At 66.0% G+C, this 24,648-nt stretch overlaps 1 protein-coding gene across 1 annotated transcript; it reads right to left on the reverse strand.

Annotated features, from left to right (window-relative positions):
- On the reverse strand, positions 1 to 24,402 carry COL5A3 (collagen type V alpha 3 chain; the record flags this gene model as incomplete). Its single annotated transcript, XM_034792630.1, is given in 39 exon segments — positions 1 to 293; positions 650 to 886; positions 1,047 to 1,115; positions 2,480 to 2,592; positions 2,829 to 3,078; positions 3,423 to 3,476; positions 4,104 to 4,139; positions 4,351 to 4,404; positions 4,705 to 4,812; positions 5,784 to 5,837; positions 5,912 to 5,965; positions 6,333 to 6,440; positions 6,722 to 6,775; positions 7,172 to 7,225; positions 10,547 to 10,600; positions 11,019 to 11,072; positions 11,484 to 11,591; positions 11,880 to 11,933; positions 12,450 to 12,503; positions 13,168 to 13,221; positions 13,746 to 13,799; positions 14,405 to 14,512; positions 15,281 to 15,334; positions 15,574 to 15,627; positions 15,948 to 16,055; positions 16,312 to 16,419; positions 16,728 to 16,781; positions 16,871 to 16,960; positions 20,057 to 20,164; positions 20,582 to 20,635; positions 20,721 to 20,774; positions 21,131 to 21,184; positions 21,468 to 21,502; positions 22,220 to 22,283; positions 22,791 to 22,835; positions 22,968 to 23,021; positions 23,125 to 23,178; positions 23,259 to 23,366; positions 24,349 to 24,402. Coding segments are annotated over 39 exon segments (3,084 nt in total), but the record flags the coding sequence as incomplete, so codon positions are not given.
- Between the last annotated feature and the right edge of the window lie 246 nt (positions 24,403 to 24,648).

Consider the following 24,648-nt stretch of genomic DNA (forward strand, 5'->3'; position numbering starts at 1 on the left):
CAGCGAGGAGGGGGTGCCCGTGGGGGGGGCAGCATGGCCCTGGGAGCTGCCCCCCCCGGCAGTCTGGAGCAGGTCCCCAGAAATCTCTGCCCGGTGGGGGGCAGCCTGGCCCCGGGAGCGTCCCTCGGGGACTCCGTCCGGTGCCCTCAGCCCATGAAGCAGACGGGTCCCAGCTCGAAGCCAAATTTCTGGTTGGCGGCTCCGAAGTCCGGCACGGCCACGTCGGCCAGGGGCAGCGGCTCCGGGCGGGACGATCTCACCTCCAGCACCGTGCGTGCCTGGCCCTGGCGCAGCTGCGGAGACACGGCCAGCGTCAGGGCTGGGGAGGGGCCAGCAGCCCGGGGGAGGAGCCAGCAGCCCGGGGGAGGGGCAGAGAGGGGGAGGAGCCAGCAGCCCAGGGGAGGGGCCAGCAGCCCAGGGGGAGGGGCAGCCTTGCCCGGGGGGAGGGGCCAGCAGCCCATCCCTGGGGGGGGCCCAGGCTGGAGCAGCTCCCCCAAGGGAACGGCATGGCCAGGTGCCCGGCCCGGTCACTAGGTCCCGATCCCAGGGCTGTGGGGCAGGAGCAGTGGGAGCAGGTGTGGCTGGGCTGTGGGGCAGGCAGGGGGTGGGAGATGTGGGGCAGGGGCAGCAGGGGGCGGGGCCGGCTCACCTGGCAGCCGTCGTGCAGGGCGCGGATGGGGGCCGCGGGGTGGTCGTGCCCCAGCTCCTGGCCGTCGGCCCCCCGGAAGCGCAGGGCCTGGGCGTAGCTGGCGGCCCCGGCGTGGAACCAGGCGGCCGAGTCCTGGCAGCTGAGCGTGAAGTTCTGGCGGGCGCCGGCACTCAGCAGCCGCAGGAAGGTCAGTTGGGTCACACCCAGCGGGTTCCCGTCCGCGTCCACGTAGGAGAACTGGGGGGGCAGAACCGGGCACACGGCCTTAGCCAGGGATCCCCCAGCTCCCCCCACCCCGACCCTCCAACCCCCCTAGTGCCCTGCGACCCCCCTGAACCCCACCCGATACGCCAGGTCCAGCCCCCCAGCCCCGGCGTCGGCCCCGGCCCCAGCCTACCTTCCTGCCCCTCCTGAAACTGCTGAACCAGCTCCCCGGCTTCTCCTTGCTCCAGGCAGCCAGTCGCACCTGGGGGCGAGAGGGGACGGAGCTCTGCCGGTGCCCCTCACTCCCGACCCGCAGCCCCTGCTAGCCCAGCCCTGCCGGTGCCCCTCACTCCCGACCCGCAGCCCCAGCCAGCCCAGCCCCTGCCCCCCCACTCTGCCGGTGCCCCTCACTCCTGCCCCATAGCCCCTGCCAGCCCAGCCCAACCCCACTCCCCCACTCTGCCGGTGCCTCTCACTCCCAACCCGCAGCCCCAGCCAGCCCAGCCCAGTCCAGCCCCTGCCCCCCCACTCTGCCGGTGCCCCTCACTCCTGCCCCATAGCCCCTGCCAGCCCAGCCCCGCTCCCCCACTCTGCCGGTGCCTCTCACTCCCAACCCGCAGCCCCCTGCTAGCCCAGCCGTGCCTGCCCCAGCTCTGCTGGTGGCCCTCACTCCTGACCCGCAGCCCCTGTGTGATGAGACAAAGTGGGACTGTTCTTAATGTTTTCTCTGTGTGAGTGCCTCAGTTTCCCCTATGCAGTTCTTAAGACTCTAGGTGGTGGGATAAGGGTGTATGGTTGCTGCAGAGCAAAGGGCCAGGGTACATAAATGCCCCACACTCTGTCTCCTGGCAACTGATGGCCTGGGCCCCTCCTCTGCAAAGGTGCCAACTGAAGGTGTTAAGTATCAGGGGGTAGCCGTGTTAGTCTGTATCTACAAAAACAACAAGGAGTCTGGTGGCACCTTAAAGACTAACAGATTTATTAGGGCATAAGCTTTCGTGAGTAAAAACCTCACTTCTTCGGATGAAGGTGTTGGAGACAAAGAGATCAGGTGACCTCCTGGCCCGGAAAGGGACAAAGCCCAGAGGAGGAGGGGCTGGAGGGGAAGTCAGTTTGGAGCTAACTGGGGACAAGGAGTGAAGTGCAGACGTGGGTGTCTGGCTCACTGCCCCCCAAAATGGACCCAGCTGAAGGGTCCTGTTCTCTGGACCTACAAGCTCTGTGTTAGACCGTGTTCCTGTCATCTAATAAAGCTCTGTTTTACTGGCTGGCTGAGAGTCATGTCTGACTGCGAAGTGGGGATGCAGGACCCTCTGGCTTCCCCAGGACCCCACCAGGGCGGACTCGCTGTGGGAAGCGCACGGAGGAGCAGAGGATGCTGAATGCTCCAAGGTCAGACCCAGGAAGGTGAAGCCGTGTGAGCGTCTTGCCCTGAAGACAGTCTGCTCACAGAAAGGAGACTTCCCCAGAGTCCTGACTGGCTTTGTGGGGAGCAGTTCCAGAGCATCGTCCGGGGGACTCCGTAAAAACCCTGATCGCCCAGCGCTGGGCTCCCCCCGAGCTCCGCCGGTCCCCCTCACTCCCGACCCGCAGCCCCTGCTATCCCAGCCCTGCCCCCCCACTCACACTCTGGAATCTCTTGTCTGGGAACAGGCAGGTCTCGCCGCCCGCTGTGAAGTTGCAGAAAACCTTGAAGGCGTCTCGGGCGCAGCCCTGGTTGGGGTCGATCCAGTACTCGCCTGGGGGAGGGGAGAGGTTGGGGGGCAGCCACAGGGGCCTTCCCCAGGCTGGTCCCTCTGAACGCCCGGCCTGCCCCCACTCCGAGGGGTACCCTCGTCTCACCCTCTGGTGTGGGCGTGGCACAGATGTGCCCACAGACCCCCCATTCCCCAGCACCCGCGCCAGACAGCAGGATCTTGGGCCCCCTCCCCGGACTCCGGGGTCCCCGCACCCCCAGGGTCCCGCGGGGGCTCACCATCGGGGAAGTGGGGGTGACACAGCTGCAGCTCCTTGCAGACATGGGCTGGGCTCTCGGGGGTCCCCAGGGGGCGTCTCAGCTGCTCGACCTCAGTGCGCAGGGAGCTGAGCGAGGCGAACACCTCCTCCAGCCCCTCGGGCACGGAGTCGGGGGGCTCCGCCTGGTCCCCCTGCTCCCCCTCCGCCTCCCGGCGCCTCTTCCGGACCCCCTCCACGGGCAGCGGCTCCCGCAGCTCCGCCGGGCGGCCCTGGGCCAAGACGCGGGTGTGAGGGGCCCAGGCAGCACCCCAGGGGTCACTGGGACGGGACCCCAGCCAGGGAGCATTGCCCCCAACTCCACCCCCATGCCCTGGCTTGGGGGCCTCTGCCCCCTGCTGCCCCTCAGCCCCCGCTGCCCCCAGTGGCCCCCCCAGCCCCACTGGCCCCTCCGCTGCCCCCCCAGCCCCTGCTTCCCCCCAGCCCCCACTGGCCCCCCTGCTTCTCCCCCAGCGGCCCCCTTGCTGCCCCTGCGTCCACTCCAGCCCCCGCTGCCCCCCCCAGCCCTCGCTTCTCCCTGCTGCCTCCCAGCCCCCTGCTGCCCCCCAGCACTCACCGGTGGCCCTGGGGGTCCAGGGGGTCCTGTGTCTCCTCTGGGGCCCAGGGCTCCCTGCAGAGGAAGGGTCAGAGCCCAGCCAGAAACTCCTGCCGCCCCACCCCTCCCCCACAGCCTCCCCATTGCCCCCTACAGCCCCTCCCCTCCCCCACAGCCTCCCCATCGCCCCCTGCTGCCCCCTCCTCTCCCCATCACCCCACAGCCGCCCCTCCCCTCCCCCACAGCCTCCCCATCGCCCCCTGCTGCCCCCTCCTCTCCCCATCGCCCCCTGCCGCCCCTCCCCTCCCCCACAGCCTCCCCATCGCCCCCTGCAGCCCCTCCCCTCCCCCACAGCCTCCCCATCGCCCCCTGCAGCCCCTCCCCTCCCCCACAGCCTCCCCATCACCCCCTGCGGCCCCTCCCCTCCCCTCCCCCACAGCCTCCCCATCCCCCCCTGCGGCCCCTCCCCTCCCCTCCCCCACAGCCTCCCCATCGCCCCCTGCAGCAGGACCTGCACCAGCAGCCCCCAGGGACCGACAGACCCTGGCTATGGAAGAGATCACGTGGGTCGGGAGCCAGGACTCTTGGGTTCCCCCCCAGCTCTGTGGGGAAGCGGGTCTGGTTTCCTGGCTGTGGTCTGGGGGCTGCCCCCCCTACCTCCCCACCCTTCCTGGAGCCCCAATCCCTGCCCTGGGCACTCACCGGCGACCCCTTGGAGCCCTTCTGGCCCAGCGGCCCCTATGGAGAGAATGGGGGGGTGAGCGATGGGGGGGGTGCTGGCGGGTCCTGGAGCCAGGACAGGGGTGGGGGCCATTCTCCAGGGGTCTCTGGGTGGCGCTGTGGGTCTCCAGCCCAGCTCCCACCCCATCCCTTTGACAGAGGGGGTGGGCGAGGGGCCCCAGGGCGTGGAGGGGGCGGCTGAGGGGCCCAGCAGCTGTGTGATACTCACCGCGAGCCCAGGGGATCCAGGAGGGCCCGGGGGGCCAATGGGGCCAGCCAAGCCCTGCGGGGCAAGGAATATGTCAGCTCCGCTCCCCCCGACCAGACGCTGACCGACGGCCAAGGGGGACCACACTGCTGACGGTGCAGACCCAGATGTGTGTCCCCAGCACTGGGAGATGTGGGGGGCACATGCAGCCTCCCCGTCCTGCCTGAGCCCCCCACCCTCCACGCAGCCCCCCCATCTCACACGCAGCCCCCCATCCTGCCTGAGCCCCCCACCTCACACACAGCCCCCCACCTCACATGCAGCCCCCCATCCTGCCTGAGCCCCCCCACCTCACACGGAGCCCCACATACTCACAGGGTCTCCTTTGGGCCCTGGGACCCCCTGGTTGCCAGGCAGCCCCTGGTCGCCCTTCTCCCCCATCTCCCCTGGGGGGCCGATGAGTCCGATGAGCCCTGCGTGACCCTGGGGGGGCAGAGGGTTTAGCTGAGGGGGGGCATCTGTGCCATGGAGCTGGGGGGGTCTGTCCTGCGGGACTCCACTCTGGGCTCCAAACATGGGGTGCCGAAGTGGGAATGTTCTTAATGTTTTCTCGGAACATGGTGTGTGCCTCAGTTTCCCCATGTACTGCTGGGGGGATTCGGGTGTGTGACCCTGCAGAGACCCCCAGAGGGCAGCTGTAAGTACCCTCGGCACAGGCAGTGGGGGCCAGACTGTAACCTAGCAACTGACACACCCCCCCCAAGGTGTTGGGACCAAAGAGACTAGGGGAGGGCGGTTATGGGGGTGGGGGTCGGAGGCCAGGCAGCTGGAGGCTGGTCAGTCTCCTGGTTTGGTACTGGGGGGGGCAGGAGTCTGGATCCCTCCCCCCCAACTGGACGTTTTGCTGAGTCCCGTCTCCCTGGGCTGCCGAGCTCTGTACCCGCCTGTGCCCCACGCCGGCTGGGTATGGGGGCAGGGCCCTGTGGGGCTTCCCTGGGGTCCTGCCGTGGGGGGCTCATGGGGTGACCGAACGCTCCGAGCCATTCCCGAGCGCAGGGGCAATACGTTAAAACAAATGAACGACCCCAGCTGGGTGCGCCCCCCGCAGCGACAAGGACCCAGGAGTCCGGCTGCACCCCCTGTCCCGGGGCTGGACGCTGGGTTAAGGCCCCCAGCGAGGGCAGCGCTGGCTGTGATGGGGCCTGGCGCAGGCCAGCTGTGGGGCTGGCAGCAGCGGCCGCAGCACGGGCCCCATGTGGGGGGAGCTCACAACTGGGGGCAGATCCCAAGAGCAGGGGGGGCAACAAGCCGAGGGGGGGCTCTGAGTAGGGGGGGCCATTCCTGGGCCTGCAGGGGACTGGGGGGAGGGGCCATGCCAGGCAGCAAGAGGAGGGGGAGGGGGAATGGCTAAGCAGTGGGGGGAGGCACAGGCCCCCCCATGGGGCCCCACTCACCTTGTCACCCTTGTAGCCGGGGTCTCCCTTGAGGCCGGGCAAACCTGTGGGACCCTGTGGGAGATGAGAGGCCATTACCCTCAGTGCCCCAGCCCTGCCCCCCAGCCCTGCCCCCGGAGCTCACTCACCGTGGGGCCCGGCGGCCCTGCCTGCCCCGGGGCCCCCAGCAGGCCATGCTCCCCCTGGGGAGGAAACACAGAGTTATGGGACGTGACTCCCCCAAACCGAGCCCCCCCAGCCACAGGGCGAGTCCCTGACCCCCTGCCAGCTCCAGACGGGGTCACCCCACAGACCAAGTGCCCCCCAATTCTCTCATCCGGCCCCCCTGCCCTGCCCCCTCTGCTCACCCCCCCAGCTGCCCCCCGCCCCCTCACTCACCGGCCCTGCCCCCTCTGCTCACCCCCCCAGCCCCCTGCCAGCTGCCCCCCGCCCCCTCACTCACCGGCCCTGCCCCCTCTGCTCACCCCCACCCCCTCAGCTGCCCACCGCCTCCTCACTCACCAGCCCCCCCCCCCCGCCCCCATTGCACCCCACCAGGCTGGCACTCACGGCTGCACCGGGGATCCCACGCAGACCTTCTGAGCCAGGCCGGCCGGGGGGGCCCTGCACTCCCACGGGGCCCATCTTCCCGGGAGGCCCCTCGGTGCCCGGCTCGCCCTGGGCAGGGGGAGAAGGGGCCGCGTCAGAGCCCGGGCCCCAGGCAGGGATCCCCGTCTCGCCGGCTCCCGGGTGTGGGGGGGATCGAGTTGGGGGGGTCTCAGCCCAGCCCTGGGGGCAGGTCTCCCGAGCACACAGACCCCCAGACCCCCCGCCCCCCCCCCCGGGTCCCTGGCTGCCAGCTCAGCACAGATGGGGGCTGACCCAGCCCCAGGGGGGGCGGGGGAGGCCTGGCAACGCCCGCGACGAGGCACCAGAAGTGCTGGGGGGGGTCCCCTTACCTTGGCGCCCTTCTCACCCGGCCGACCCTCGCGCCCAGCTGGCCCCACCGCACCCTGCACAGAGAGAGGGCGAGTGAGTCACCTGCATCCCCTGTGCAGCCCCCCACTCCGACCCCACTGGGCCTCTCCCCCAGACCCCAACCCCACTGGGCCCCTCCCCCAGATCCTGACCCCATTAGCTTGTCCCCCAATCCCCCCACCCCAACGGGCCCCTCCCCCCAGATCCTGACCCCATTAGCCTGTCCCCCAATCTCCCCATCCCTGACCCCATTGGTGCCCTCCCCCAATCCCCTCCTCCCTGACCCCACTGGGCCCCTCCCCCAGATCCTGACCCCATTAGCCTGTCCCCCAATCCCCTCCTCCCTGACCCCACTGGGTCCCTCCCCCCAGATCCTGACCCCACTGGGCCCCTCCCCCAAGAGCCGTGACCCACTGGCAGCCTCTACTCACCCTCTTCCCTGGGGGACCGGGGGGACCCGGTTCTCCAGAAGCGCCTGCCGGGCCCTGCACACAAACCACAAGGTCAGTAGGAGCCTGGGGGCCCCACATGCTCAGGGGAAGGGGCCCCAGAAACTGACAAGGAGCTTCAGCTATAGCTCAGCACCCCCCCCTCCACAGGGCCCTTCGCTTAGGGGCACCAGGCACCATCGCCCAGGGGTCTCTGTGAGGGTGGCTGGGCACCCAGGGGTCCCCCCCATTGCCCAGGGGTCTCTGTGAGGGGTGCTGGGCACCCAGGGGTCCCCCCATCGCCCAGGGGTCTCTGTTAGGGGTGCTGGGCACCCTCTGGACTTTGTGCTGTGATGGAGGGGGGAAAGGGTTACGCAGTTCAGGAGAGGGGAGGTGCGCGCGTCTGGACAGGACATAGACCCCTTGCAGCCACAGCCGGAGGGAGATTTTCCTGGCCTTGCGCAGGGACGCTGAGGGGGCCCCAGATCGGGGGCCCAGGACGGCAGGTGAGAGTCTGGGCCTCACAGATCCCAAGGCACCGCTGTGCCCATCTTGTCCGACTCCAGCCGGCCAGAGCCCTGCAGCCCCCAGGCGGACTGAAGAGTTACCAGCGCTGGAGGAGCCGCCCGGCCCCTGGGACGGGCCAGTGGCTAATCACACTCCCGGGTAACGGCCCCATTCACAGCCTGGATGCGTCTGGCTGCCCCAGCCAGCCTGGAGCGCATTCAGTGGGGGAGCCCCGTGTAAATACCCCCCCTCCATGGCGCTGATCATCACCCCTCACCCTTCTGTTCAGCTGCGTCAGCGGCTGGTGGCCACCTGGTCACGGGCCAGCCCAGGCTCGGGGCAACCCGGGCGGATCCTGTTCTGTACACGGCCCCGAGGCTCCTGCCAGAGCCAGGGTGCTGGGCTGGACAGGCCATCGCGTGCCCCAGCCTGGCCGTCCCGGTGTTCACAAATACATCGAGCTCTTGGCATTTCTCACTCTGAGGCAGCTTCTCCGACCCCCCTCCAATGTATCAACCTCCTGCCTGAATAATCCAGGAGCGTCTCAACCAGAAAAGATCCGCAGCCAACGCCTACGGCAGGAGCCGTCTGTTCAAGCCGCGCCGGAGACGCTAAGGGCCTCTCTCGACAGATCCTTATTTCAGCAGCTACAGAAAACGCCAGCCCTCGGCCATCACAACCAGCCTCTTTCTGGCCATTCCCTAATGGCCAGCGAGCCACCGGACCATCACTGACAACAGCTGAGAGCCAGATACAACTCGGCTCCTGCGTAACGTCAGAACGGCCAGACCGGGTCAGAGCAAAGGTCCATCTAGCCCAGTGTCCTGCCTCTGACAGTGGCCAGTGCCAGGTGCCCCAGCGGGAATGAACAGAACAGGGAATCATCAAGTGATCCATCCCCTGTCGCCCATGGCCAGCGTCTGGCAAACAGAGGCTAGGGACATCATCCCTGCCCATCCTGGCTAATAGCCATTAATGGACCTGACCTCCATGAACTGATCTAGTTCTTTTTTGAACCCTGTTATAGTCTTGGCCTTCACAACATCCTCTGGCAAGGAGTTCCACAGGTTGACCGTGTGTTGTGTGAACATATACTTCCTTTTGTTTGTTTTAAACCTGCTGCTTATTAATTTCATTTGGTGACCCTGGTCCTTGTGTTACGTGAATGCATAAATAACACTTCCTTATTTACTTTCTCCACACCAGTCATGATTTTATAGACCTCCATCATATCCCCCCTTCCTCGTCTCTTTTCCAACCTGAACAGTCCCAGTCATTTTAATCTCTCCTCATACAGAAGCTGATCCATACCGGGGTGACCAGATCTGCCTGCAGCATTCAAGGGGTGGGCGTCCCGTGGGTTTATATAGAGGCAACAGGACAGTTTCTGTCTTATTATCTGTCCCTTTGCTAACAGTTCCCAACATCCTGTTAGTTTCTGTGCCTGATGCTGCGCACTGCCTGGAGGTTTTCAGAGAACTCTCCACCATGGCTCCCGCATCTCGCCCTGGGGCAGCTGACGTTCACCCTGAATACAAAGAAACTCCCAGGCGTGGTGGGCCCATGGCTCCCGAAGCCAATCGGGGGGGGGGTTGGGGAGCTGAGTGACCGTGGGCAGGTGACTGGTTTGTTGCCTTCAGGCCGGCTGGGGCAGGGACCCAGACAGGATAGGGTGGAGCAGGCTGAATACCAGGGTTCAGAAGACACTCAACCTTCAGCCCCCAGCTGGCCCCACACACCCAGCCTCCCCTGCCCTGGTTTGTCCCTGCAGGTGTGGCTGGGTTTGTATTTCCTTTCCCTGCTCCCCGCCCCAGCAGCCAGCCTGTGCGCGTCCCTCCTAGACCAGCCAGCGGGGCAGCTTGGGATCTCTCACCCCCAGACTGACAGAGCCGGAGATCTGGCCCAGATGGGCTCCCTGGCGGCTCGGCTGGGCGGAGCCCTGGTCTGATGAAGCAAGCAATTTTCTGGATGGTCTGCATGAACACTGTGTGTGCCTCAGTTTCCCTGTGTGCTGCGTGTGTAAGGACAGGTGGCGGGGGAGGGGACATAGGGGGCTGGGCTGGGGACAAGGAGCAGCCGGCCCATGGGGATGGACCCAACTGGCTGGGACTGGCCAGGCCGAGGCCCCTGAAACCTGCCTGGGCTGGATTCAGACGTACAATAAACCTCCTGTTTGAGGCTGGCTGGGTCACTGCTGGGAGCGACTGGGGGAGGGGGCGTTGCTCCCTCTGGGGTGGGGGTCCCGGGGCCCACGGCAGAGCCAGGCTGCTGAAGGCTCAGAGGTGCGGTCCCAGGAGGCGGCAGGGCCACCCTCGCTGGGGCACTGCGGGGCATTGCTCACGGGGTCATTCGGAGCCGAGAGCCGGGGCCTGGCTCGGCCGCATGGCCCATGTCTGAGCCTTCACTGCTCTACGCCAAACTGGGGCCATCCTGGGGCCGGGGGCCAACGAGCCCGTCTCTGCTTGGGGGACGCGCCCGGGGGTCGCTGCCGGTCCTGCCTGAGCCGCGCTGGTCCCTGCAGAGGGGCCAGGTCTGTGCCCAGGCGTCGGGCTCAGCCGGACCCACCGGGCAGAGCTCACGGCGGGCAGCAGGAGGGCTGGAGCCCCCAGGCTCAGCCTCGGAGGCGGTGAGGCGCGTGGCCAGGCCTACAGGAAGAGCGAGTCCCCTGGGGGCTCTGGCACGCCGAGGGGCTCCTGCCCGGGGGGCTCAGCACAGAGCTGTATATCTGTGACATTCCCCCCCCATCACGTGTTGGCCCCTCTGTTAGGGGGCCCGGGGCCTCTCCCTCAGGGGCTCTGGGTGCTGGTCCCAGCCCATGGCAGGAGACGGTGCCTGTGCAGCATGGGACCCCCCCGTTGTGCCATCACTCACCGGCATGCCTGGGTCCCCGCCGTCACCCTTCTCCCCGGGGGCTCCGTCCAGGCCCTGCGCACATGGGACGGGTTAGTGCCCCATCCCAGCCAGAGCCACCCCCCACTGGCAACCAAGGGGCTGCCCAAACTCAGCACTGCCCCCCTCCTGGGAACAGAGCTGGGGAGAGAACCCAGGAGTCCTGGCTCCAGCCCTCCCCCCACTAGCCCCCACTCCCCTCCCAGAGCCAGAGATAGAACCCAGGAGTCCTGGACAGACCCCTCCCCCCAGGGCCTGGCTGGACTGGGCTGATGCTGCCACGTGCTGGGGCAGCCCCGGGAACTCCCTTGCCCCCCTCATGTGGGGGCAGCACAGCGGGGCCGCAGGGGCTGTGTGCCCAGGTCCCCGTCTGCAGGCACAGTCTGGGGGAACATGGGGGGCTCAGGCCTGTCAGGATGGGCTGGAGCCACGTGGGGTGAGCAGGGGTACTCACCGGCACCCCGGGGTCTCCAGGGGGGCCTGGGTCGCCAGGGAAGCCGATGGGGCCCTGCAGGGAGAAAGGGTCCGTGAGCCAGAGGCAGAGCCCGAGAAACCCCTCGAGGCCTGGACACCGGGGGAGTGGGGGCAACTGGGGGCTGGGCGGGTGTGTTGGGGGGGTGCAGGGTGAGGGCAGGTGTCAGCAATGAAGTCACGCCCCTGTTCCCCTTATTCCTGGCCCCATGTAGTACCCCCAGCCCTGCTGGCCCCATGCAGAGCCCCCCCCCCCCCCCCCCCCCCATGCGGTGCCCCCCAGTCCCGCTGGCCCCATGTGGTGCCCCCCATGCAGTGCCCCCCCCCACTGGCCCATGCAGTGCTCCCATGCAGTGCCCCCCCCACTGGCCTCCTCCTGTGCCCCCCAGCCCCGCTGGCTCCATGCGGTGCCCCCCATGCTGTGCTCCCCCAGCCCTGCTGCACTCACCAGGTTGCCTTTGGCTCCGTCATCTCCTGGGGGCCCCCTCTTGCCCGGGGCCCCAGCAGCGCCCGACAGCCCGGAATCCCCCTTCTCCCCCAGCTCCCCATTCATACCCTGCAGGGAGACACGGGCATCAGGGCCGGCACTGGGGGGCAGCGTCCCCCCCCGGCACTGCTTCCCCCGCTCCATGGTGGCCCCCGCATGGGGCTGGTGGACACGGCACAATATGGCGTTAACCTGAGGGCCTAGCTGCCGCAGGAGAGGGCTGGGCCAAGCACCCTCAATTCCGTTCCAGCCCCCAGACCCCTCAGCATGCTGCCGGGGGGCCCGGTCCCTGGTCCCCGCTGTGTGTGTCCTGAGCATAGACAGAGACCCCCCGTCCCATTGTGCCCCAGAACTTACCGGCCGGCCCGGCTCCCCTGGGGCCCCGGGGTCTCCCGCCTCGCCCGGCTCCCCCTGCGCAAGGAGAGACGAGCAGAGTGAGCTCCGCGCAGCTGCTCCTCCCGGCCCAGGTGATGGGCCCAGCCCCGCCAGGCCGGGGGACCCAGAGGGCAAGGCAGGGGGCAGAATAGACAAGGGGGGGATTTCTGTAAAATTTATATGGAAACTATGAGTGACTCAGTTTCCCCACTTGCACTGTACTGCTCCCCCCCCCCCCAGTGTTCATTTTCCTTCTAGGGTGGGGGAGAGGGGAGGGGGGCTGTGGCCCCACCGGCCTGTGTGGGCTGGCAGGGTTCACTGCCCTGGAGAGACCAGAGCTGGGCAGGGGAGGGGGCTGGGATGGGGCCCTAGGGAGGGGGCTGGCACAGGAGAGGGGGGTGTGCAGGGACATTGCTGGGAGGGGGCCCGTAGCTGGCTCTGGGGGGCGGAAGGTTTCCATGCACCCTTCCCAGCTGGGGTCCCCAGGGCCCTGACTGGGGCGGGGGTGGGGGGGGTCACAGCATCAGGTCCAGTGCCCCTCCCCCAACTCACCTTGTCCCCGACGGCGCCCGGCTGACCCGTTCCACCTGGCATCCCCTGGGGGCCCTAGGGACGGGGGGGGGGCAGGGCCAGAAAGAGTTAATTAGCTCACCCACTGACCTGACCCAGGGCCGACTTTAGAGACTGGTTAGTATGTAACTGAGCAGAGCTGGGAAATGCAGCCGCATTGTTAGGGGTAGACGGGAGCTGGGTGCTCAGGGCTTGGGATGGCAGCAAACAAGTCTGGTCTATTGCTAGAGCTTTGATTCAAAGACTAGAAAAAGGAGAATTCGTATTTAGGGAGACACTTGAGGGAAATAGTATTATTGTCTCTATGTCTCTTTGAAGGTTGTGGTAACCTGGATCTGAACGGTTAATGGGTAAATGACCCTGTGCTAATTGCCAGGATGTTTGGGAGAAGGAGAGTTAAGCCTATTGTTTTCTCAGGCCGAAAGGCTGCTGGAAATGTATAAAACCCTGGGACACGCGATCTGCTTTGGGTTTCAAGAGGGGGAAACCCTGAACCACAAGGATTGAGATCCCCAGTCACTGACTGGAGTCTCCCTGAATATGGATATTGGATTATAACCTATGGACTATCATCACAAACTCCTTCCCCCCACAGGGGCTGTGCCCTCCCAGGGAGTGGGGCTCACAGCAGCCTCTGCCCCCCAGACACCCCCTGCCCCTGGAATCTCCCCCACTCCCCAGGAATGGTCAGGGAACTCACATCGCCGCCGGCAGGTCCCTGTGCCCCACGTGGCCCCGCAGCACCGGGGGGGCCCTGCAGAGAAGGGAAAGGACAGGCAGTTAGAGCCAGGGAGTACGGGGCACCCGACGGGCACAGTCACTCGGGGAGGGGCAGGAGGGGGATCTGAAGGGAGGCGGAGGGGCAGGGAGATGTCTTCACACAATGCACAGTCAACCTGTGGAACTCCTTGCCAGAGGATGTTGTGAAGGCCAAGACTATAACAGGGTTCAAAAAGGAACTAGATCAGTTCATGCAGGACAGGTCCATCAATGGCTATTAGCCAGACTGGGCAGGGACGGTGTCCCGAGCCTCTGTTTGCCAGAAGCAGGGAATGGGCGACAGGGGATGGGTCACTTGATGATTTCCTGTTCTGTTCATTCCCTCTGGGGCATCTGGCATTGGCCACTGTCAGGAGACAGGACACTGGGCTGGAAGGACCTTTGCTCTGACCCAGGCTGGCCGTTCTGATGTTCTTATGGGAGCTGAGAGGAGGAGGGGACAAGGGGGGGAGGGGGAGCTGAGGGATGGGGGAGCTGAGGGGCCGGGGGAGCTCATACCATGGGGCCGACATCTCCGGTCTCACCCTTCTCACCCTGTGGGCCCGGCATGCCCTGCGGAGAACCACATGGGGGGTTAACTGGGGGCATAGGGGCTGCCTGACTCCTCCTGGGACAAGGGCACCCCCAGCTCACAGGCCTACCCCCAAACTGCTCTGCTGACACCAACCCGCAGCCCCCACTAACCCAGCCCTGGGCTCCCCCCCAGCGCTACCAGTGCCCCTCACTCCCGACCCGCAGCCCCTGCCAGCCCAGCCTAGCTCCCACCCGTGCCCCAGTGCCCCTCACTCCCGACCCCTGCCCCTGCCAGCCCAGCCTAGCTCCCACCCGTGCCCCAGTGCCCCTCACTCCCGACCTGTAGCCCCCACTAGCCCAGCCCTGCGCCCCCAGCTCTGCCGGTGCCCCTCACTCCCGACCCGCAGCCCCTGCCAGCCCAGCCTAGCTCCCACCCGTGCCCCAGTGCCCCTCACTCCCGACCCCTGCCCCTGCCAGCCCAGCCTAGCTCCCACCCGTGCCCCAGTGCCCCTCACTCCCGACCTGTAGCCCCCACTAGCCCAGCCCTGCACCCCCCCCCCAGTGCTACCAGTGCCCCTCACTTCCGCCTGCAGCCCCCCCCAGCCCAGCCTAGCTCCCACCCACGCCCCGGGACCCGTCCCTACCTGCAGTCCGACAGGGCCGCTCAAGCCAAGGAATCCCCGCGCTCCCTCGTCTCCCTTCTGGCCAAACATCCCCTGCTGCCCACGGCGGCCAGGCTCTCCGTCCACTCCCTGCAGGGCCAGAGGGGTTGGGGTCAGCGCCTCCCGGTGCAGAGCCCTCCTGGGGGGCAGAGCTGGGGGTCACGCAGCTCGCAGGGGGGTCACGCAGCTTGGGGGAGTCACACAGCTCGGGGGGGTCAAGCAGCAGGACACTGGGGCAGGAGGGGTCTCCCGGGAGTGTCAGACACAGGCCCTGGGCACTAGTGGGGCACGGGTGGCGGGTGTGCGTGACTCCCTGGCAGGGAGCAGAGGGGAGTGTGACGAACTGGGACTGTTCTTACTGTGGTCTGTGAATGCTGACAGGGGAGTGTGACTAGGATAGTCTGCATTGGGGGATGGGAGATTGCCCGAAGGAGAATACCTGAGCGTGTAACATGAGAACCCAGGAAGGGGTTGGAGGTCAGGTGACACCTTGGCCCGGGAAACTGAACAAAGGCTGTGGGAGGGGTCGCTGAAGGCAGAGTGTTGGAAGATGGCTGGTGAGATGGCTGGGAGGCAGAGATTGCTCTGACCTCCCAAGGGGGTCTGGGATGCCCTGGGACCCCAAGATGGACCTAACTGAGGGGGGCCCTGTTGTCTGTGCCTGCAAGACCTGTCTTGGGCTGTATTCCTGTTGTCTAAATAAACCTTCTGCTTTACTGGCTGGCTGAGAGTCATGGTGAATCGCAGGAAGCCGGGGGTGCAGGGCCCTGAGTCCCCCACACTCCGTGACAGGGAGCAGTTGGAGGGTGACTGTGATGAGGGCCCCGGGGGCCAGCTGGGCGCTCCCTAGATACTCACCGCGGAGCCGGGGTGCCCGATGGGTCCCTGGATACCGGTCGGTCCTGGTGGGCCCTGGTGGGGGAAGCACAGAGATAGAGCTGGGGCAAAAGCAGCCCCTAAACCAGCCCCCCCCCCCCCTACCCGCCCCCCTGTTCACCCACCCAGCATCTCCAGCCCCTTCCGAGCCCTCCACTACCCCCCTCCCCTGTCTCCACCTGCCTCCTCTGCACGGCCGGACTGGGTGTGAGGAGCCCGGTGGCGGGGCCCAGTCAGGGCCCCCCAGCGACCCCAGCGCTGCCCCCGGTACTTACCGCCTCGCCCTTGTCCCCCTTGCTCCCCTTCTGTCCGGGGCCCCCCAGCTCCCCCTGCAAAGGCAAAGAGACCTCGATGAGACCTTCTGAGGACCCCACGCCAGGGGAACCATACCCAGGGACCCCGCCATCGCCGGAGGAACCATCCCCCCAAAACCAGCCATCGCCACGGGAACCGTCACCAGGGACCCCGCCATCACCGGAGGAACCATCCCCCCAAAACCAGCCATCGCCACGGGAACCGTCACCAGGGACCCCGCCATCACCGGGGGAACCCTCCCCCCCAAACCAGCCATCAACACGGGAACCGTCCCCATTGCCGGGGGAACCGTCGCTGGAGACCCCAGCTCGGCACGATGCTCCATCCCACCTACCTTGTCGCCATCCTCGCCCGCAGGGCCCGGGGGTCCGGCTGGGCCTGGCAGGCCCCTGGGCCCCTGAATCCCATCACGCCCAGCAGGGCCCATCGGGCCCCTCTCGCCCTGTGGGGCAGAAAAGGGAGCAACCAAAAGTAGGGTCAGTGGGGGGGCCACACGGACCAACCCCCTCCCCCCACCCCACGGGGCACAGACCGACCCCCGACCCCCAGGGTCCCCAGCCCACCGCATGGGGCACAGACTGACGCCCTAGAAAGGGGCAGCCCCCCCGCTGCACTCACACTGCCCCCCTCCAAGAGCCCCACGGGGGGGGGGGGGTCAGGGTCCAAGCGCAGCCCTGACAGGAGCAGCCAGCACTTACCGGGGCGCCCTTCTCTCCAGCGGGACCGGGGGGGCCCTGCTCCCCCCCATGGCCTGGCAGCCCGATGCCTCCAGCTGCCCCCGAGGGGCCTCGCTCGCCGGGGGAGCCCTGGGGAGAATTGCACATTGGTTGGGGGGTGCCGTGCCCCCAATTCCCCCATGGAAGTCCCCCCACCCCCAAACCCCACTGAGACCCTGCCCTGAGAGCCATCAGAGCCCACCATCTCGCACCCCCTCCTGACAGCACCCCCAAGTCCCCCATTGACCCTCCCACCGACAGCCCCCCGGAGCCTCAGCCCCCCAACCCCACAAGCCTCCCAAAGGCCCCCCAAGACTCCCCAAACCCCCTTCCTGCCAGAAGTCCCCTGTGGGCCCCCACCCCAGCATGGGGATGGGGCCATGGGGCCAGCTACTCACTGTGGGGCCCGGGGGCCCAGGAGGCCCCTCCCTGCCCTTCAGGCCAGCTGGCCCCTGTGGAGGAGACAAGACAGAACCGTTACACCCGCGGGTGCCCCATCCCAGCACCAGCCCTCCCAGCCCCCCACCCAGGCAGCACTCACCGCCTCGCCGGGCGCGGCCCTGGCGCCAGGAAAGCCAGGGATTCCCGGGGGGCCGCTCTTCCCAGGCAGGCCAGACGAGCCAGGGTCGCCCTAGGGGACAGAGACGGTTAGCAGTGAGTGGGGACCCCTCCCACACCCCCACTGCAGGCAGACACCCCTCACCCTACCAGAGCCGAGGAGGCAGGGCCTGGGGCAGGGCACAGCCCCCCATTCCCCAGAGCTGGCTGGGGGCGCTGAGCCCCCGGTCCGTACAGGGAGCAGCGAGGGGGCCCAGCAGGCCGAGGCAGAACGCGGGGGGCCAGAGCAGTTGCTGGGCATGTGAAGAGCGGGAAGAAGGTGACTGTTTGCCAGGGGGCCCTGAGCAGCTGACCCCAGGCCCAGGGTGTCACAGCCTGTGACAAAGTGGGGTTTTATTCATCTTGTTATGCTGCATGTGAGTCTTACTGTCCTGTGCTAATACTCTGTGTGCCTCAGTTTCCCTGTGTACTGCACCAATACTTAGGTGGTGGGAATTGGGGGTGTGAGTTTTGCTGGGGCAGGTGAGGCTGTCCAGGTATTTGCACCTGTGTAACCTGACCCACAACTGTCCTCACCCACAACTATTTCACATTTGGGGACAATATATACCTTCAAGTCAGCGGCACTGCTATGGGTACCCGCATGGCCCACAGTATGCCAACATTTTTATTGCTGACTTAGAACAACGCTTCCTTAGCTCTCGTCCCCTAACGCCCCTACTCTACTTGCGCTACATTGATGACATCTTCATCATCTGGACCCATGGAAAAGAAGCCCTTGAGGAATTCCACCATGAGTTTAACAATTTCCATCCCACCATCAATCTCAGCCTAGATCAATCCACACAAGCGGTCCATTTCCTGGACACTACTGTGCTAATAAGCGATGGTCACATAAATACCACCTTATACCGGAAACCTACTGACCACTACACTTACCTACATGCCTCCAGCTTCCATCCAGGACACACCACACGATCCATTGTCTACAGCCAAGCTCTAAGATAGAACCGCATTTGCTCCAATCCCTCAGATAGAGACAAGCACCTACAAGATCTCTATCAAGCATTCTTAAAACTACAATACCCACCTGCTGAAGTGAAAAAACAGATTGACAGAGCCAGACGAGTACCCAGAAGTCACCTCCTACAAGACAGGCCCAACAAAGAAAATAACAGAACACCACTAGCTGTCACCTTCAGCCCCCAACTAAAACCTCTCCAGCGCATCATCAGAGATCTACAACCTATCCTGAAAGATGATCCTTTACTCTCACAGATCTTGGGAGACAGACCTGTCCTCGCTTACAGACAACCCCCCAACCTAAAGCAAATACTCACCAGCAACCACACATCACTGAACAAAAACACTGACCCAGGAACCTATCCTTGTAACAAACCCCGATGCCAACTCTGTCCACATATCTATTCAAGTGACATCATCATAGGACCTAATCACATCAGCCATACCATCAGGGGCTCGTTCACCTGAACATCTACCAATGTGATATATGCCATCATGTGCCAGCAATGCCCCTCTGCCATGTACATTGGCCAAACCGGACAGTCTCTACGCAAAAGAATTAATGGACACAAATCTGACATCAGGAATCATAATACTCAAAAACCAGTGGGAGAACACTTTAACCTGTCTGGTCATTCAGTGACAGACCTGCGGGTGGCTATATTACAACAGAAAAACTTCAAAAACAGACTCCAATGAGAGACTGCTGAGCTGGAATTGATATGCAAACTAGACACAATCAACTCAGGATTGAATAAGGACTGGGAATGGCTGAGCCATTACAAACGTTGAATCTATCTCCCCTTGTAAGTATTCTCACACTTCTTAGCAAACTGTCTGTACTGGGCTACCTTGATTATCACTTCAAAATTTTTTTCTCTTACTTAATTGGCCTCTCAGAGTTGGTAAGACAACTCCCACCTGTTCATGCTCTCTGTATGTGTGTATATATATCCCCTCAATATATGTTCCACTCTATATGCATCTGAAGAAGTGGGCTGTAGTCCACGAAAGCTTATGCTCTAATAAATTTGTTAGTCTCTAAGGTGCCACAAGTACTCCTGTTCTTTTTGTGTAACCTGAGACCCAGGAAGGGTGTGTGACCAGGTGACACCTTTGGCCCGGGAAGTTAGACAAAGAGAAGGAGGAGGGGCATGAAGAGGGGTGTCCGAGGGAGGTCACGTGGCTGGAGACTGGCAGTCTGCGTGGGGGGAATCCAGAGCGTCTGGCCCAGGACTCCCAAGATGGACTTGGCTGAAAGTCACTGATGTCTGTGCTAATAAGCTCTGTTCTACGCTGTGATCCTGCAGACGAATAAACCCTCTGTTTTACGCTGGCTGAGAGCCACGTCTGACTGCAGAGTTGGGGGGCAGGACCCTCTGGCTTCCCCAGGAGCCCGCCTGGCTTTGTAGGGAGCAGCCCCAGAGCATCGCCCGGGGACTCTGTGACAACGTGGTGTGTGTCGGACCCCACGCTTCTCCCACAAGCACCGGAGCAGAGTTGACATGAAATTGGAGCCCTGGTCCGTAAGGACCGACTTGGGGAACCCCGCTCTGCAGAAAACGCTCAGCAGCGTGTCTGCCACGGTGTCTGCCTCGCTAGAGGACAAGGCCACCGCCATGGGACAGTGAGTAGCGAAATCTACCACCACCAGGATGTATTTTTCCCTGTCCGACTTGCCTTGCAGAGGGGTCCCCAAGATGAATAAAACCCCACTTCGTCACACGGCCCCTCTGCATTTACCAGGGTGGGAGGTTCTGAGACCTTCTCTAGGGTAAACAGGCACTAAGCTGGGGCTGTCCTAGGGCTGGGGGCACAGCAGGCTGGATGGGACCCTATTAATCTCTTCCCCAGGCACGCAGTCAGCCCGGGCAGAGCTAAGGGTAGGACCCAGGAGTCCGGGCTCCCCCACCTCCCCCGCTCTAACCACTAGACCACACTGTGACAACGTGGATTTTTCCTCCTTTTTATGTTGTACGTAAGCAGAGCATCGGACCCACCCACTCCCCGCCCAGAGCCAGGCAGAGAACCCAGGCGTCCGGGCTCCCAGCCCCTGGACAGCTCTGCTTGCCATGCTGCCCAAGCAGGGACTGGGGGTGCATGCCCACACAGCCCCTGCTCCCCCGGCCTCCAGCATGGCACTTACCTTGGCCCCTTCCCGGCCGGCAGCCCCTGGCAGCCCCTGCTCCCCAGGGGGGCCAGGGGGGCCCGGATGCCCCCGCTCTCCAATGGGGCCCGTCTCACCCGAGCTACCCTGAGGGGCAGAGAAGGGGCAACAGTGAGGTGGGGCAGGGTGGGCTGGATCCTATGGGGGGCTTGCTGGGCCCTGCAAGAGAAGAAGCAGCCCCACCCCCACAGCAGCCGGGGGCGGGGGTCGAACCTGCAGCAGACGCTCCAGGCAGCTCAGCGAGGGGCCCACGTCAGCCCTGCCACCCCCCAAGGCCTGGGGGGCCTGGCCTGGCCAGCTGTACCCCGCGGGCACAGAGGGGGAGCAGGGCGCCCCCCACAGGACACGCCTGCTGACTGCGCCGCCCCCCAGCCCAGCAATGGCCCCCCCATGGACAGAGCAGGGGAGGGGGGCATCACAGGCCACTGACAGGAAGACGGACCCAAACTCCCAAGGTGTGGGGCCAGGACGGGCATGGGGCCAGGGGGCGCGGGGCTCACTCACCTGGGGTCCCACCACCCCCGTGGGGCCGGGGGGGCCGGTCTTGCCATGGTATCCCTGCGGAGAGACGGGGGTGAGTGTCCGGCAGCCCCTGCAGCCAGGTCCCACTTGGGGGGCAACAGGGCGTGGGGGGGCCACTCACCGGCTCCCCGCGCTGTCCTGGGTGTCCGGGCAGCCCGTCCTTCCCGCCCGGGCCCTGCAAGGCGCAGAGTCAGGGGCTGCGGATCCCACTGGGGCCTGCCCCACACGCCTCCCCCCCCCGGCCCCCCCACCCCCCTCCCCCCCCGGCCCCCCCCCACACGCCTTCCCCCACGGCCCCCCCATCCCACCCCACACGGCCCCCCCAGGGCCACCCCATGCGTTAACGGCCAGATCCCTACTGGGGCCTGCCCCACACGCCTCCCTTCCCGGTCTCACCCCCCCACGCCTCCCCCCAGGGCCGCCCCACACAGCTCCTCCCATAATGTCTCTCCCTGAACCCCAGCCCTGCAGGAGGGACCCCTAGGAGGGTTTGTTTCCAGCCCCGGGGAAGGGGGGGTGAGTTGTACTTACGGGCGGCCCCTTCGGGCCTCGGAAACCGTTGGGGCCCTGCGACCCCTGGGGGCCCTGGGAGAGCAGGAGAACAGGGGTGAGCACAAGGGGGACAGCACCCGGACCCCCCTCAATTCCCCTCCCCCACCCTCTCCCACAGCCCCCCTGGGCCCCTGTATTCCCCTCCCCCTCCCCTTAGCCCCCCCCCGGACCCCTGTACCCCCCCTTCCCCCAAGCCCCACAGAGGCCCTGCCCCCCCCCGGGTGGCTGTCCCCCCCCAGGGCAAGGGGGGTCAGTGGGGGATCCCCTCCACGCCCACAGACACTGGCCAGCCCGTGGGGTCCCCGCTCAGACTCACCTTCTCCCCCCCCGGCTCCGGGGGCCCCGTCATGGCTGGCGTCGCCCTGGGGACAGAGAACCAGGCTGAGGGTGGCCAGGCTTCCCCACGGGGACGGGGACCCTGCGTCAGAGCACGCACCAGCCGGGGCACGGGCAGCAGGGATGGGCACCGGGTAGGGGTGAGTCGAGGGGATGGGGACGAGGCAGGGACTGGGGGGGGCGGAGCAGGGGGCGGGATGCATGGCAGGGGTGCCAGGGGAGGAGGATGGGGCGCTGGGGGGCACCGGGCACTGGGGGATACCAGGCGCCTGGGGGGCACCAGGCACTGGGGGGCACTGGGGGGCACCGGGCACTGGGGGGCACCGGGGGAGGGCCGGGGGACACCGGGCAGAGGGAGGGCTCTGGGTAGGGGTGAGTCGAGGGGATTGGCATGAGGCCGGGACTGGGGGGGGGATGGAGCAGGGGGCGGGACGCATGGCAGGGGTGCCAGGGGAGGAGGATGGGGTGCGGGGGGGTACCGGGCACTTGGGAGCACCAGGCAGGGGGGGCGCTGGGCAGAGGGAGGACACTGGGTATGGGGGCAGAGGTCAATGGGGTGATGGCAGGGAGCTGGATCGGGTCCCCAGCGCCCCATGGAGTGGGGCTAGGGTGCTGTACCCATGGGGCAAGGGAGCTGAGACTGGGCACAGGGAGTCTGGCTAGTACCCGGCAGGTGGACACCGACACAGATGGACGGACGGAGCGGGTGGGGCTGGCGCTGCACAGCCAGACCCTGAGGTACCTTCGGGCCCGGCTTCCCCGTCGGCCCCATCTGGCCTCGCTCCCCTGGCAGGCCCTGGGCAGAGAGAGGGAGAGCGGGATGAGCGGGGGCAGCGTGGGGCAGGCTGCCGGAGACCGGCCTGGCGGATGGGGGGCACCGGGGCCTGCTCAGCGCTGGGGTGGGGCTCTGGAGCCCAGCTGGGGCCGGTCACTGTGGGGGTGGGGGGCTACAGGGCTCGGCCAGTCCCTGGGGGGGGGGGGGGCTCTGGGGCCGGGCGGGGGGGGGTCAGTGTGGGGGGGGGGGGGTTCTGGGGCTGGTCACTGGGGTACTGGGGGGGGCTGTGGCCCAGCTGGGGCTGGTCACTGTGGGACGTGGAGGGCTAAAGGGCTCGGCCAGCCACTGGGGTATGAGGGGGCTCTGGGCTGTGGGGGGCTCTGGGGCCCAGCTGGGGCCGGTCACTTGGGTATGGGGGGCATCAGGGCTGGTAGCTTGGGAACAGGAGGGCTGTCACCGGGGCCAGAACCGGCTCCTTGGCCTGTCCCCCAGCGCTGAGGGGGGCCGGGGAGGTCTGGGGCCGCTCACCGGAGGTCCACGCTCTCCCGCCTGCCCGGCCTGTCCAGCCTTGCCCTGCAGGGGGAGAACAAAGCGGTAGCGTGGGTGAAATACTGTGCGTGGCACTGCCCTGCCCCATTGGCACACGCGCCCCACGCCTGCCACCACCTGGGAGTCAATATTTAGATCAGGGCCCGGCTCACTCACCCTCTTTCCTTTCTCCCCGGCGAGCCCCAGGGGGCCCGGGAAGCCGGCAGAGCCCTGCAGGAGAGAGCACAGGTTAGGGGGGCGAATCCAGGGGGCCTGGGGCCCCCTCCCAGGATGCCGTGGGCTCCGAGGCCCCAGACTCCTGCCCCCCACTTACCTTGGGGCCCTGGCGCCCCGGGTAGCCCGGCAGGCCTGGCATGCCCAGCTTGCCCTACAGGGAGAGAGAACGGAGCTGAGAGGCAGCAGGACCCCGAGCCAGACGCAGGGGTGAGGGGACGGGGACGCACTCACCTTCTCCCCCGCCAGGCCGGAGGCGCCCGCCTCCCCCACGGGGCCCAGCTGGCCCTTCAGCCCCTCGGGGCCGTCCTCCCCCCGCGGCCCCAGCGGCCCCACGTCACCCTGCAACGGAGAGAGAGACGCCCCCCAGTGCTGGGATAGCACAGCATTCGGGACTGGGGCTATCCCTGTGCCGCCCCCTTCACCCCCTCGCCCAGAGCTCCCCTCCTGCCCCCAAGGCCCACCCCTCCCCCTCCTGCCCCACACCCAGAGCCCTGTGTGACAAAGTGGGGATGTTCTTAATGTTTCCTCTGAATACTGCGTGGGTGACTCAGTTTCCCCTATGCATTTCTTAAGTCTCTAGGTGGTGGGATAAAGGCCAGTGCGCATAAATCACTGACACTCTGTCTCCTGGCAACTAATGGCCGGGGCCTTTTCCCTCTGCAAGAGAATAGCTAAAGGTGAACAAAGAGGTCAGGTGACCTCCTGGCCCAGGAAAGGAACTCAGCAGAGGAGGGGCTGGAGGGGGTTTCAGTTTGGGGCTGGCTGGGGACGGGGAGTGAGGGCAGATGTGGGTGTCTGGCTCGCTGGGCCCCAGAATGGACCCGGCTGAGGGGTCCTGTTCTCTGGACCTACAAGCTCTGTTTTAGACCGTGTTCCTGTCATCTAATAAATCTCTGTTTTACTGGCTCGCTAAGAGTCAAAGTGGGGGTGCAGGACCCTCATCCTCTGGGGATGCAAGACCCCGCCAGGGCAGACTCGCTGTGGGAAGCGCACGGAGGGGCATATGCTGAATGCTCCCAGGAGAGACCCAGGAGGTGAAGCCGTGTGAGCTTCTTGCCCTGAAGACAGTCTGCTCCGAGGGAGAGGAGGCTCCCCAAAGTCCTGACTGGCTTTGTGGGGAGCAGTTCCAGAGTATCGCCTGGGGACTCTGTGACACCCCCCCACCCCTCCCCTCCTGCCCCACACCCAAAGCCCAACCCCCTCCCCCGTGTCCCTGCACCACTGCCCAGCTCCGACAGGCCCAGCTGGTAGGAAACGCCCCACATTTTGCGGTGAAATGTGCAGTCAACACACCGCCCCCCCCAGGAGGGGCCCCACTCACCCTGTTGCCCTTGTGGCCCATGTCACCCTTGAATCCGGGAAATCCGTCTTCTCCCTGGGCAGAGACACGGGTCAGGCCGGGCGGGGCCAACCCCGAAACCTGGGGGGTCCCCTTCTCGGAGCGAACTGGGAGCACAGCCCCTTAACGACCAACGTGGGTCTCCCGCACCCACCCCCAGCTCTGCCAGTGCCCCTCACTCGCGACCCGCAGCCCCCGCTAGCCCAGCCCTGCCCCCGCACTCTGCCAGTGCCCCTCACTCCCGACCCGCAGCCCCCGCTAGCCCAGCCCTTCCCCTGCCCC

The sequence above is a fragment of the Trachemys scripta genome, chromosome 16 (assembly GCF_013100865.1).
Source record: "Trachemys scripta elegans isolate TJP31775 chromosome 16, CAS_Tse_1.0, whole genome shotgun sequence".
In the NCBI taxonomy this organism is placed as follows: domain Eukaryota; kingdom Metazoa; phylum Chordata; order Testudines; family Emydidae; genus Trachemys; species Trachemys scripta.